The sequence below is a fragment of the Hyperoodon ampullatus genome (genome assembly GCF_949752795.1).
Source record: "Hyperoodon ampullatus genome assembly, chromosome: 12".
NCBI lineage: Eukaryota > Metazoa > Chordata > Mammalia > Artiodactyla > Ziphiidae > Hyperoodon > Hyperoodon ampullatus.
Genome location: NC_136925.1, coordinates 31298338 through 31313617, shown reverse-complemented (window position 1 = coordinate 31313617; position 15280 = coordinate 31298338). Strand labels below are relative to the sequence as shown.

The 15280-nt window shown below is 42.5% G+C and overlaps 1 protein-coding gene across 1 annotated transcript in view; it reads left to right on the top strand.

The window, feature by feature from the left end:
* FAXC (failed axon connections homolog, metaxin like GST domain containing) overlaps positions 1-14134 on the top strand; it is a gene marked incomplete at its 5' end in the record, with an annotated part of 70470 nt that extends 56336 nt beyond the window's left edge. The window contains 2 exons of the mRNA XM_079716462.1: positions 3485-3601; positions 13327-14134. Coding sequence (XP_079572588.1) covers positions 3485-3601; positions 13327-13616 — 407 coding nt within the window. The 3' untranslated portion in view covers positions 13617-14134. The remainder of the gene's footprint in view (positions 1-3484; positions 3602-13326) is intronic.
* Positions 14135-15280: the final 1146 nt, after the last annotated feature.

Genomic DNA, 15280 nt, shown 5'->3' with positions numbered 1-15280 from the left:
GAAGGATTGAGGGAAACAGAAAATCCTGATTAGGCAAACACCACAGTAATAATTGTTTCAGATGATATCTACTGATGGATGCTAAAATTAGTGGGCCAAAGTTTGAGGAGAAACAGGATATTTATACAGTCTCAAAGTTTCTCTCCCAAGGCTATTAATTGCAAAAGGAAAAATAGTAACATTACAGTGAAGAAACCTTATAGACACCACCTTCACCGCACGGTCAGGGTTAACATCCCCAGTGATATGGACATATGGACATTGTGGACCCCCTGATATGATGCCCTGAGAAGGGGTATTAGGGTTCTGCAGAGAAACAAGCTAATAGGAGATCTAGATATAGATATCTAGATCTATCCATGTCTATTTCTCTTCTATAATAAAGTTATATTGACTCATACAACTATGGAGGCTGACAAGTCCCAAGATCTGCAGGGTGGGTTGGCAGGGTGGAGACCTGGGAGGGCTGATGGTGTAGTTCCAGTATGAACTGGCTCAAGACCAAGGAAGAGCCAATGTTTCCATTTAAGTCTGAAGGCAAGAAAAAGCCCATGTCCCAGTGCAGAGGCAGTCAGGCAGGAGGAATTCTCTCTTACTCCAGGGAGAGTCAGCCCTATTGTCCAATAAGGCCTTCATCTGATTGGAGGAGGCCCACCCACATCAGGGAGAGCATTCTGCTTTACCCACTCTACCACTTAAATGTTAATCTCATGCAAAACACCCTCATAGAAACACCCAGAATAATGTTTGACCACAGAACTTCGCACCCGTAGTCCAGTCAGGTTGACATAAAATAACCATCACAGAAGGGTTCATAAAAATGCATGACTGCTCCAATTATTAACCACCTTAGACAAACCCAAGTTGATGAAAATTTTACAAAATAACTGACCAGTGTTCTTTAATAAAAGTGTCAAGGCTATGAAAGACAAGGCAGGCCTGAGGAGATTGGAGGAGACTAAGGCAACCTGATAACTAAATGCAGTGTGGGATCCTAGCTGGGATCCTGGAACAGAAAAGGATACTAGTTGAAAAACTAATAAAATTTGAATGAAGCTTATAGTGCAGTTAATTGTATTATATTGATGTTAATTTTTTAGTTTTGGTAAACGTACTGTGGTTACCTATGATGTTAATCTTAGCAGAAGCTGGTTGAAGGGTATACAGAAAGACCGGAGGATTTCTTAGTAACAGAGGGTTTTTTTTTTTTTTTTTGCGGTACGCGGGCCTCTCACTGTTGTGGCCTCTCCTGTTGTGGAGCACAGGCTCCGGACGCGCAGGCTCAGCGGCCATGGCTCACGGGCCCAGCCGCTCCGCGGCATGTGGGATCCTCCCAGACCAGGGCACGAACCCGTGTCCCCTGCATCGGCAGGCGGACTCTCAACTACTGCGCCACCAGGGAAGCCCCAGAGGGTATTTTTATATTCTTTAAATTTATAACTGTCTTGTGTGTATATATACATATAATTGTGTATCTACCATGAAGGCTAAATTCTATCCTTTTTTTTTTTTTTTTTGGCAAGTTCCTTTAAAAACCCTTAGACTTTTGTTCTTTTTTTCCTTCTGTATTCTGTGTTCCCTCCTGACTTAAGCATCCTTTTGTAAACGTTCACAGCTCAACCCTCTTGCTGTTCCATGGAGGGTCTTTATCTCTGAGGTGGTTCTCCTCACGGCATATTGTACAGAGCAGAGAGCATCAGGCTGGGCGTCAGGAGGCCCGGGTGCCAGCATTTTTAGTCTGGTTCTGTTATTAACTCAGTATCCTTCCAGTTTTAACATTCTGAGCCAAATGGCAAATTTGGGCTGAACACTATATGCGTTAGTTGATGTATGGATCCAAATGATTATATTTAGTATTTTTTCCGTTTTATCAAGGTCTTAAGTGCTCTATTTTTAGATTTCCCAAGTTTTTATAAACTCATGTACGTTTTTTCCTCTTGCCCCCAAAGTCTTTGGAGTCTACAACAGAATTCACCATTTACTCTGGCATTTCCCTTAGACTCTTTTCTTTTAGCCATTGAAGGAAATCAACATTTGGGGGGGCCAGGAAGCCAGTGTAGCTCTCCTTTCACTTGTTTTCTCCTCTCTGAAACTGGGTCATATGTGTAAAAGTGAGATTTGAAACAGGGCTGTCTGAACTGAAAGCTTCTATTGCCCAAAGACGGCTTTGACAGGAGGCTTCTGGTGGAAAGATGGATAGAATCTACCAGATGGAGAGAAGTGGGGGCACATATGGGTTTTGGGGGGAAGGGAAAGGGGTGGGCACAGCATGAGCAGAGACGTGGCAGTGGGAAGCATGAAGCGTGCTGGGGAGTGGAGCTGTTCTGGGTCTGCTAGGGTCAAGGAGGATGAGGGATAAAGCTGGAACAGGGGTGGGAACAGAGTGCGATGAGCCTTGGATTCCAGGTTGAGTTTGGACTGTATTTCATAGCCCGTTTCATAAACCATTGAAGGTCTTTGTGAAAGGGAGTGCCACAGTGAAAAGAGTGTCTTAGAGATTTAAGTATGGGTGGGATATGGAATGGACCGGAGAAACAGAGGGTCTCTCCTCATGAGTGCTGGTGTCTGATGAGTTAACCAGATATGGCGCTCAGTGCTTTACATGTGTTATGTCATTTAATCCTCACAGTAGCCCTAAGAAATACCCTTAATAGCATCCCCATTTTCCAGATGGGAAAACTGAAGCTTTGCGAGGTTAGTTAATGACCAGGCTTTCCGTAGGGAATCACAGTGGTGGCAGGATGGGAAGTAGGATGGATCCGTTTCCACCTGGGCTGCCTCTTTATCCTGCAACACAGTGGCCTGGAGACAACCTGGGGCAATTGTAAAAAAAATAATAAAGTAAGTGCTGAGGCTGGGTGTGCTTGGCTGGGGTTACTAGAGATGGTTTAAGCAAACTTCCAGGTGTTCTCAAGCACCTCAAACTTGAATGGCTAGAGTTGGAGACAAGGAGGTGCCTCTGGAGGTCTGGGGGTGATCAATTCTTCCTTTTTTCCATGAATCCCCTCTCTCATCCACATATCTTGGTATGTTTCCAGTTACTTCCCTGCTTTGCTGTTGTATGGGTTGATATATCACAGAATTGTTTAATTTGCTTTACTTTTGTTTCTAGTTATAAGTCAAAGGGGGTACATGCATTTGGTTTTGCAAAGCTTTTTTTTTTTTTTTGCGGTACGCGGGCCTCTCACTGTTGTGGCCTCTCCCGTTGTGGAGCACAGGCTCCGGATGCACAGGCTCAGCGGCCATGGCTCACGGGCCCAGCCGCCCCGCGGCATGTGGGAGCTTCCCGGACCGGGGCACGAACCCGTGCCCCCCGCATCAGCAGGCGGACTCCCAACCACTGCGCCACCAGGGAAGCCCTGGTTTTGCAAAGCTTTGGATGCACACTTAAACGGGCATATAATGGGTGCGTGCTGAATGCTGTTGTGACGTAGTGGATGGTGAGGGCTGGCCCAGTGACCTCTCTCTGCTCTCTCTGCTGCAGGTGACAAGAAGTACATCATGGGGCCCAAGCTTTCCACTCTAGACGCCACCGTCTTTGGACACTTGGCACAGGCAATGTGGACCTTACCTGGGACGAGACCTGAGCGGCTGATAAAAGGCAAGCCCTACGAAGCTCTTCAGGTTTGGGGAGTTGCCGGGGGGCGGAGGGTGGGAGCAGCACGATGGAGAATTCTAGGCCAATGCCCCTGAGCTTGGCTGTGCTTTATGGAGGCGCCAGGCCTTGGTGTCTGGGGCCAGGGTCGGTTTCCTGTGCTCAGGACATGTAGAGGCTTCTCACCTGCCATCTTGCTCAGACCATGTTCTTAGCAAAGCGGACACAAATCCTGCTGTGTTCTACACCAGGGCTTTTCTTCCAGCTCCTTACGTAGTGGACTTAATACTTGTCGCTGAAACAGGGCTTGCATTCCCCCTAGTGCCCTTGTTTTGTGGGTCTCCCTTACTTTCCTTTGGACTGCGGTGGCTCATCAGTTTCTGGTTTATCCAGCACTGTGGCAGCCGTGGTCAGGTGGGGCTGATGAGCTCACTGCCCATCTCACATGCTCCTTTTGAGTCTGAACTGGTCTCAGATATTTCACACGTGCGTATAGGTACATATGATTCTGCGTCATTTGAGTTCAAAGCACTCTCTTCTCCTATTCCGGCGGGGTGTCTGTAGATCATACGCTGATCTGGGAAAGTGTCAACAAATGCTTTGTAAGTCTAGTGCTATGTGAGGTGTTATTATGGATATTATTATACATGTATTTTGACCAAAGAAATGGTATCTTTATTGTGTGATCTTGATGTAAGGCCCATGAGAATTACAATTCTAAACTGGAGGGGTCGAAGTGGGATGAGTGGGACCAGAGCTAGAGGATGCACATATGTGTGAGGTAGGGATGGGGGTGGTTGCCGGGAGTAAAATTGGCAGTGGGGCAGGGAAAGTCAGCTCAACCTGGGTTGATGTCAAGGGACCAGATCTTCATGTGTGTATGTGTGTGTGTGTGTGTGTGTGTGTGTGCGTGTGCATTGGAGTGGGGTGGTGGGATATACATGGCAGCTGGGGCCTCTGGGAGAGGCTTCCTCTGCCTTGATGAATGGGAACCATTTTGAGTCATCTCTGGTTTTAAACAGTACCTAAGCAAGTGCCCGGGGCCTGGGAATGTGGGCATCAAGCTTCCATATTTCGATTTGGGGAAGGGGATTGACAAGAGTTAATCAGGCTTTTTATACCCCAGCTGAGAGACCGGAGGTGTACATGAGATCACCAGTGAATAACATATAGAGTACTCTTAATTAATGTTGGATGGATGGATGGATGGATGGAACCAAGCAAGACAGAATCATACAAGAAACTGAGGCAAGTGAGCAGTCATGTGTGGTAGTCGTGGGTGGGTGGGTGGGGAGGTTGTTGAAGTCTATAGCTGTGTGTGTGTGTGTGTGTGTGTGTGTGTGTGTACTCATGTGCATGCCCAGAGATTCAGAACAGGCTAAAGGCAGCAGGAGTAACTCTCCAGATTGGTGGGGATGGGGCTCCAGACTTGGTTGGAATGGATCAGGCATTGACTGAAGGTCTTTTAGAACAAAAGCTAGGTGGGGACAGGGATAGTGTGGACTTATATTTAATTTCCTGCGTGATCAGAATGGAGGTGTTCCTTGTCTTGTGATGAGTTGGAAGTTATCTAAATTGAATATGTTATCATATTGGTGATGTTTGTAGCACTTAAAGTAGTTTCCCTTTATTTTAATCAGATTCTCATGGTGGTCTAAAAGATAGTGATTTCTTTTCGTTCATCTAGGGGTGTGTTTTGTATTTACTCTTGTTTCCTGTTTCTTCGTACTCCCTCCTTCCCTACCACGCCACCTTTACACACCTATGAGTACACACACACTCACATCTACTCATATGCTTCTATACCCACATGCCCTGTACACACTCACTTGTACACATACATTTACACTTCTACCCAAGCACATACACACACACACACCCTATGCATACACACTCACACACACACCCTATGTGTGCACACACACACACACACACACTACAGTTGACACTCAAACAACACAGGTTTGTACTTCATGAGTCACTTATACGTGGTTATTTTTCAGTAGTAATGAATACTGTACCACACAGCCCATGTTGGTTGAATCCACGAATGTGGAGGAACCTTGGATACAGGGGACAGACTATAAGTTCTTTGCGAATTAACCCCCATGTTGTTTAAGGGTCAAGTGTATTGAGGTCTTCTGTTATTTAGTCAGAAAGATTTAGGTATCCAGTATCAGTAGCAATCTCAGATTGTACAGAATCCCTTCTCGAAGAAATGAAGCATCTTTTGTGAATTTATTTATGACTTGGACCTTTCCTCTGTTACTTCCTGGAGGGACTTGAGGCATTTAGTGTTCTTTTTAAAGAAATGATCAGTGTTTTTGGAGAATTGATTTTGAGTCCCATGTGGAGACGCACACATTTGGGGGAATCTGATGCTGTCACCTGCAGGGCACTTTGGCACGTAGATGCAGATTCTTAAAATAAGCCGGTAGCTTCCAGCTCTCCATGGGGACTGGCGGAGAACAAATCATTCAAGTCCACAGCAAGCCTCTAAAGCTCATTTCAGTCATTATTCTATGCCCCTTTCTAACCTTTTGATCGGAGCTGCTAATGCAGGCAAACTACTAATTTGATCTCAACTTCTTTCTCTGCCTTTGCTCTTTTTGTGGTGGAGACCTTCAAAGGAGAAGTAGAAACAAACAACCAAGAGTCTGGATAATTTAGAACTGGCTCACATCCAGGAGTGGAAGCGGCTTGGATCTGGCAGTTTTCTGCCTTAGCTTTGGAACAGCCAAGCCACTATTGTCCTTGCCATCTGTGTGAGTGTGTGTGTATCAATATTAGCTTTTTGGTCCTAGATATTTAAAATAATCTAGCCACACAGGCTACTCCGGGAAACATCCAGAATCATGAGAACTTTTCCTTAATTTGGGTGAGTAGGAGGACAGACTTTGAATATTCAGCAATTCTTAAAATATACATAATATGTTTGTGTATGTTATGAAATGTCATTTCCTTACTAGAGAAAATTTAGAAAAGATAAAAAAAAAATTAACTTGTGACCACATAACCCGCAGAGAATTTCTGTTAATATTGTGGTATGTTTCCCTATCTTTTATCAAGTACATGTATATATGTATGTTTAAAAATTGGGATCATTATATTGATATAGTTATAACCTGCAGTTTTTTAAAAAAATTAATTTATTTATATTTGGCTGCATTGGGTCTTCATTGCTGCACGCGGGCTTTCTCTAGATGTGGCGAGCAGGGGCTGCTCTTCGTTGCAGTGTGTGGGCTTCTCACTGCGGAGGCTTATCTTGTTGCGGAGCACGGGCTCTAGGTGTGCGGGCTTCAGTAGTTGTGGCTCATGGGCTCTAGAGCACAGGCTCAGTAGTTGTGGTGCACAGCCTTAGTTGTTTCGCGGCAGGTGGGATCCTCCCAGACTAGGGCTTGAACCCATGTCCCCTGCATTGGCAGGCAGATTCTTAACCACTGTGCCACCAGGGAAGTCCGTAACCTGCAGTTTTTAATTAACTATGTATTATGGCCATTTCCCTTGTCATTAAATATTCTTCAAAACAGTGTATTTAGTAGTTGCATTATATCCTATCCCATGGCTACATTGTAATTTATGTGATTAATCTTTTTCTGGACTTGTGGGTTGTTTCAAATAATTTTTACTAACATTCTATATTAACCACTGTGCCACCAGGGAAGTCCCGAATCTCAGTTTTATTATCAGCAAGTTTTTTTTATTAAAGTATAATTGACCTACAGTATTATATTAATTTCAGGTGTACTACATTCAATGTCTATGTCCATTTTGAAATGATCACCACAATAGGTCTAGTTACTGTCACCATACAAAGTTAATACAATATTATTGATTATATTTCCCCATGGTGTACATTAGATCCCCATGATCTATTCTCTTTATAACTGCAAGTTTGTACCTCTCAACCGCCCCCATTCATGTCCCCACCCCCCGACCTCCCCTCTCCTCTGACAACCACCAGTCTGTTCTCTGTATCTGTGAGTCTGGTTTTGTTTTGATTTTTTTGTTTGTTTTTAATTAAAAATTTTCATTTTAGTAGCAAGGATACTTTATTTTTTTAATTAATTTTTTTATTATAGTTGATATACAATGCTGTTTTTATAGTTTTTTATTATAGTTTTTTAAATTATAGTTGATTTACAATGCTGTGTTAGTTTCTGCTGTACAGCAAAGTGAGTCAGTTACACATATACTGCTTGTTTGTTTTTTAGATTCCACATATAAGTAAAATCTTATGATATTTGTCTTTCTCTGTCTGACTTATTTCACTTAGCATAATACCCTCAAGTTACATCCATGTTGTCACAAATGGCAAGGTTTCATTTTTTATGGCTGCGTAATATTCCATACTATGTATGTATGTGTGTGTGTGTCTTCTTTATCCATTCATCTATCAGTGGACACTTTGGTTGCTTCCATATCCTGGCTATTATGCTGCAGTGAACATAGGGATGCATGTATCTTTTTGAATTAGTGTTATTGTCTTCTTTAGTAAATACTCAGGAGTGGAATTACTGGACCATACAGTAATTTTATTTTTAGTTTTTTGAGTAACCTCCATACTGTTTTCCATAGTGGCTGCACCAATTTACAGTCCCACCAGCAGTGCACGAGGGTTCCCTTTTCTCCACATCCTCACCAACACTTGTTATTTCTTGTCTTTTTTAGCAACCCTCTTAATGTGGAGTCACATTTGATATTTTGATCAGAGTATTCTTATTAGAGAATTGCATGTGGATTTGGCACTCTTTAAAATAGACGTGGAGAGTTGGAGAGCCTAGAAAAGTGAAAGTAAAGCACAAAAGGGAACGGGTTCTGTCGCACAGCTGCTTGCCCTGGAGAGCCGTACCAAACCCAGAGAACCCAACACTGCTTTTCTGAATTTGTAAGGAACACAACCTTCTGTGTTTTAAGAAAAACAAACACTGTTCAGCAACTCTTTTACCATCAGTTATTTATTGTACGTGGATTATTTTTTTGGCTTATTATTTGATTGATTAAAAGGTGGAAAAAATGCTGGATATCTTTGAAAAACATACACGTATATGCCCACCCCATACTCTTACTGTTCTCCATTCAAAGTGTTTAGGAAGAGGTTGTGGGGGAATTTGGGTCTCAGGGAAGGGCTGGCTCAAATGATCTTTGCTGGTCTTTGTATCCTGAGATCTGTGAATTAGCTTCAGTGAGACTGGGGAAGGGAAGGTGTCCTCATTACCGCATTCAAGTTTGCTAAGAACTTTTTAAAAAAAATTTTATTTACTCATTTATTTTTGGCTGCGTTGGGTCTTCATTGCTGTGCGTTGGCTTTCTCTAGTTGTGGCAAGTGGGGGCTGTTCTTCATTGCGGAGCACGGGTGCTAGGTTGGTGGGCTTCAGTAGTTGTGGCACGCGGGCTCAGTAGTTGTGGCTCATGGGCTCTAGAGCGCAGGCTCAGTATTTGTGGCGCACAGGCTTAGTTGCTCCACGGCATGTGGGATCTTCCCGGACCAGGGCTCAAACCTGCGTCCCCTGAATTGGCAGGCGGATTCTTAACCGCTGCGCCACCAGGGAAGCCCTGGTGAGAACTTTTCTGAAGAGGAAATGTTCAGCACCCTTGCTGCCTGTGTGACACAGTGTTATAGGGAGCAACCAAGGACACAGCCAGCACCTACCACAGGCGTGGAGCCAGGAGGTGCTGAGTAAATACCTGGAAACCAAAAGAATGTGTGTGAGCACCAGCCCTAGGTTTTCCGGATATTGGCTGGTTAAGAACCCGGGGCTGGCAGTGGTGCTGGGAGGCATTGGAGAAATATAGGAAAATAAAAGGAGTCACTTTTTCCAAAGAGCCGTGGGGAATGTTTCCATTTGACAAACTCCAAGAGAAAAGCTCTTTATTCTGTCCGCTACCTTGGGGTAGCGGGCCATTTGGCTTTCTGATAAATATCCTCTCAAGTTGTCTGAGAATATCAGTAATCACTCATTAGTCATTTTACTAATTTATTTTATTGGATTTTTAAATTAAAAAGGTAATACGTATTGTCACAATAAGTTGAATTAAACAGGTATATTTTAAAAGATTTATTACCTTCCCTTCACCCATGTCCAGTGTCACTCCCATAGAAAACTAATACTAAGGATTTGGAGTGAACCCTTCTGTGCCTTTTTTTTTTCATATACAAATTTACATACATGTATATAGCTGTTTTGGTTTGTTTGTTTTTATTGTTTTAAAACTAAACAGTGGAATTGCATTATACACATTACTTTATAACTTGTTTTTTTCACTTAATAAAATATTATGTCTTTTTAACAGTTTCCCAATATTCTATAGAATTGATATACCAGAATTTATTCAATCAATCCCTACTGATGGACATTCAGGTGTTTCCATCTTTCTTTTCTTTCTCTTTTTTTTTATTGACATAATACTGCATTCAACATCCATGCTCATCTATCTTTACATACTGATGATTTTATTTTAGTAGAATAGAGTACTAAAAGTGGAGTCCTGAGCCAACAGATAACTGAATTTAAAATTTCAATAGATAACATCAGATTACTTTCCTAAAAAGCTTATAGCAATTTATACTTCCACTAGCCATGTAGTATAATGCCTGACCCTCCACACTGGATGGTATTAGACTTTTTTTTACCAGTCTGATAGGTGACATTATCTGATTGTTGAGTACACTTTGAAAAAAAACCTGCAGTTTTAAAAAAATTATTTCACAAAGTTTACATCTTCAGTATAGGCACTTATGTTAACACGGGCATCTCTCTCTCTCTCTCTCTCTCTCTCTCTCTCTCTCACACACACACACACACACGCACACACACACATTACACACAGCCTGTTTCTACTGCCGACTTTTTTCATTCTTTTTGGCTGGTAGCACATTGAGTGGGTCAGCTGGTGGAGAATCTAGGAACAAGCAAGGATTGGGAAAACCAGATAAACGGAGAACTCAACTGTAGATTTTCACTCTTTGTTTCACTCTTTTTATCAGGGGCAGGATATGAGGATGGGCATGTGAGCTCGCAGCCCTTGCTTATCAAAAAGCACACCCTTTCTTCACTGTGTGATAGAGGGATCTCTTCTTCACGACAGCCCATTATCTTTGAGTGGCGACACCTGTCTCCTCAAAATTCTTGAGACTCCAGAAGGAATTACAGAAAAATATTCTGTAACAGGTAGTGGGAAGCTATTAATTCCCAGGCCAGGCTGTCAGCTCATCAGGAGAGAGGCCGAGTCCAGTCATGGTGAAGGGAATGGAGTCTGGAGACTGCTTGTGTCTGAATCCTGGGTCAGCCACTATATAGCTACGTGACCTTAGGCAAGTTAATTAACCTCTCTGTTGCTTCAGTTTTCCTATTACAGATGGAGATATTAATAGTTCCTGCCTCATAGGATTGTTGCCAGGACTAGGGACGGGAGTTAATATAATTCAACAATAAATAAAGCACTTCAAGTAGTGCCTGGTACGCAGTAAGGCCTATATACATGTGTGCTATTATTAATTTTTATTATTGCAGACTGAAGGGGTTCTAATGTCACACAGTCATGAAGGGGGCAGCTCTCCTGGAAGAAAGGTAAAGAAACAGGCTGTAGAGAGAATGGCTACAAAAGAAGTAGAGACAGTCATATATTGTGTAGATCCCATGGACATTGTGACTAGATTCTTACTTTCTGGGAATGGACTTGATTGAAGCAAACAGGGTTGTCCCCAGGGCCTGCTGTGAAGTGACCACAATTCATCTTTGATAGTCCCTGCCTCCAATGGCCCCTTGCTGCTGCTTCTGCGTCTTTATCTAATTTTTGGTTACCAGCAATACCTGGTGAGGCGTTTCGTAACTGCTTCCCTGAGGGAGAAAATAAGGGAAAGTTTTGCGTGCATCTGCCCAAAAAGGAGCAATGATGTTGGCTTCTTAGCTTCCGAGCGCATACAGAAAGTCTTCGAGTTGGGGGCAATCAGAATGGACTCATATAAGTGTGAGTTGAACTATTTTGATCTGAGAAGACTGAAAATGGTGACCTGGAACCAATACAAATCCACTGGTTTACAGGATCCATGAAGCGGGGGAATTTGCCTTATTATGTTTTGTAACGGATGTATTTAAGCAGAACAGCAATCAAGTTTTGAAAAATTTTAGTGGGAAAATGCTTATAATGTTACAGTAAGTGACAGGTAATGATAATAATGACAATAAATAAATAGAAAAAAATACTGAAAGAAATCACACCAAAATGTTAATTGTGATTACCTTGGATTGGTGAGATTATAGGTGCTTTTGTTTTCTTCTTTATATGTGTGTGTGTATATATATATATATATATATATATATATATATATATATATAATGTATATTTATACCATTTCTATATACAGACTTCTAATTTTCCAAAATGAGCATATATTATTTTCTCTGATAGAAAATAAAATAGAGTAGTTACAGGCTATAACCACTAGAGCTGTTAATATAGAAACAGCCTAAATGGCTATAATAAGGGATTGGAAAAAACAAAATGAAACTATGATACATCTGTATAATGAAGTACTATGCAATTATCAAGGTGGTCATGGAGTGAAATTAAAAGGTTTACATTATATGTTGCTAAGTGAAGAAAGTAGCATAGGAAACAGAATATATAGTAAATGCTATATAGCAAATGTAGATATATGTAAATGCATATATAAATATGTAAATTTCAGGAAGAGTTTAAATGAAAATGTTATTATGGCAAATGGGATTATTGGTAATTCTTTTATTTTTTGCTTATCTGTATTTTCTAATTTCCTGCAATAAAACATGGATTACCTACACAATAAGTGAATGTTTATATAACTTTTAAAAAATAAACATCCAGAGAATATTCTTAGGGCAATAAAGTCCTATAAGAGACAGTGACAAATTATATACTTATGAGGAGTGTTGCCATCTGGTGGATCAAAAGCAAAAACTCACCCTCTTTCTACATTTTTCATTTGGAATTAGGAAATGAAAGCCATATACCGTGCCATATTTCAGATGAATGCCTGGACAATTTTAGCAACTTAACAAAAATGTTCCTTTGATTCACAGGGAAAAGAAGTAGACCAACGACCAAGCCCAGCGAACCCAATCGTGGGTGCACTGTTGAATTTTATTTAAAAAATAAAAAAATCTCTGTTTTACTAAATATGTTTACAGGCATGCTCATCTATAAAGACAATTCTGAATTACCTATTTTATGGATGGTTCAGGGCAAAATTTCCATCCTAACCTAATTTTTTTTCAACTAGTTGGCATACTGACCAGCCCATAATGACACTACAAATATTTGTGGAATGAAGGATCACTTCTGGCTGACTTAATCCAACTAACAGTTGGTGTGTTTTCATGGACTATAAATTAATTTAGATATGAACCAGTCGAAGCACTAGTTCTCTTGATATGCAAACATAAAATAATAAAATATTTCACAAAGCCAAATGATGGTAGTTTAGCTGCCATTTTGGATAAGCTACCCCCTCACTTCTCACCACCATCGGACTCACTCTGAAATTTCATTCAGCCCATTCACTGAATTTAACTTTTCCCACTCATCTTTCTCCTTCTGTGTATAAAAATCTAAACATTTTGACAGTGCCTCTGTGGAAAAACATGGTTAATGCCTACTCTACCCCATCCTTCTAAGTTTCCCAGAAAGCCAAGTGGCTGGTAGATTGCTGCCTTTGAGAACTAACCCTCGCTTTCCTCACCACCCTGCAGGTGAGCTGATCAATCTTGCCATGTACTGTGAGAGGATAAGGAGGAAATTCTGGCCTGAGTGGCACCATGATGATGACAACACCATCTATGAGTCCGAGGAGAGCTGTGAAGGCAGCAAAACGCATACGCCCCTGCTGGATTTCAGCTCTTACTCAAGGACAGAGACCTTTGAAGATGAGGGAGCAGAGAACAGTTTCTCCAGAACCCCAGACACGGATTTCACTGGACACTCGCTCTTTGATTCTGATGTGGACTTAGATGACTACACAGACCATGAACAGTGCAAGTGACATTCAGCCCTGCTGACCCTCCTCTGTTGGAGCTGCCATTCCCTGGGGTCAGTCCAGTTTCCCAGGTAGAAATCCATCCGAGCTGGGAGGAGATCTTCGTGCTTGGCACAGTTCTCACAAGCTAACTGGACTAGAGCAGCCTTATTTCTTTTTTGTACAAACAAGACACAGAACCATTCCGATGGCTCCATTTAAAACAAACCGGCAAAAAAAAAGTCAGCATGGTTCCTGAAATCCACTTTTGTTTTCATTAGAAAACTAAGATTGTGTGGTAGAGCAGGTGCAAGAGCAGGTGCAAGAGCAGGTTGTCCACAGATGGTGTGTACATCGATCCGCTGCAACCCGAGGGCTGAGGTGCAAGATGGATTCTTGAACGTCCTTCATCCAGCAGGATTCAAAGTCAGGAGAGATGTCATCAGAAGGAATGTAGGAGATAAATGTTCTGTGGTGGCTGCTTGTATTTCCTGTGTGTATATTGTATGTTGAGATATAAGTCAAATAAAATCCATAGATATTCAGTGAATACCTACTATGTGCAAAGCACTGTGCTAGGTGCTAGCCAGTATGAGTTTTATCCTAAGCCCTGCCAGTGGCTAGCTGTGTGATTCTGGGCAAGTCCCTTAATTCTTGTGTGCCTCATTTCCCTCATCTGTAAAGTGGGGGTAACAATAGTCCCCGCCTACCTACCTCACAGGGGTGTTGTGAGGATTCATGTGGTAACATACGGCGCTTTAAACCTCTCAGAAGAGGTGTGACATAAACATTTTATTCTTGATTTTTTTTTTTTTTTTTTTGAGATACACGGGCCTCTCACTGTTGCGGCCTCTCCTGTTGCGGAGCACAGGCTCCGGACGCGCAGGCTCAGCGGCCATGGCCCACGGGCCCAGCCGCTCCGCGGCATGTGGGATCTTCCCGGACCGAGGCAGGAACCCGTGTCCCCTGCACCGGCAGGCGGACTCTCAACCACTGCGCCACCAGGGAAGCCCACCTTTTATTCTTTAATGTGCTTCGTGTGTGTGGAGATTGGAGGGCAAAGGAATTCCACATCCAGGCAACAGCGGCCACAGTCACTCGCCCAAGCGGAGCCAATGGAACACACACCAAGGCACAGTTAGGACTCTGTCATCATCTTCTTTGTGATCTTGCTTGAATCGAAATCTTTTGTTCAAAGAACCTTGGAAATGTTTCTACAGATCATCAACAGCTACAAACAGTCTTCAATTCTACTGTACACTTGCAGAGAAGCCTTTCTTTCGTTGCCTGAACACACACTGGAACGTTGTCCTTTGTTGATTCTGGAGTGTTAAGTTGCCTACGTTTGGTTTACTTGGGGGGAATAAAGCTCAGGAATAGGATGGATTTAATAGTGGTGAAGGGGAAAGGATTTGACTGATTTTTGTAAGCAGAAGCTCGCCAACTTGTAATGTCCTTTTTTTTTTTTTTTTTTTGCGGTACGCGGGCCTCTCACTGTTGTGGCCTCTCCCGTTGCGGAGCACAGCCTCCGGACGCACAGGCTCAGTGGCCATGGCTCACAGGCCCAGCCGCTCCACAGCATGTGGGATCCTCCCGGACCGGGGCACGAACCCGTGTCTCCTGCATCGGCAGGTGGACTCTCAACCACTGCGCCACCAGGGAAACCCTGTAATGTCTTTTTTGAAAACAAA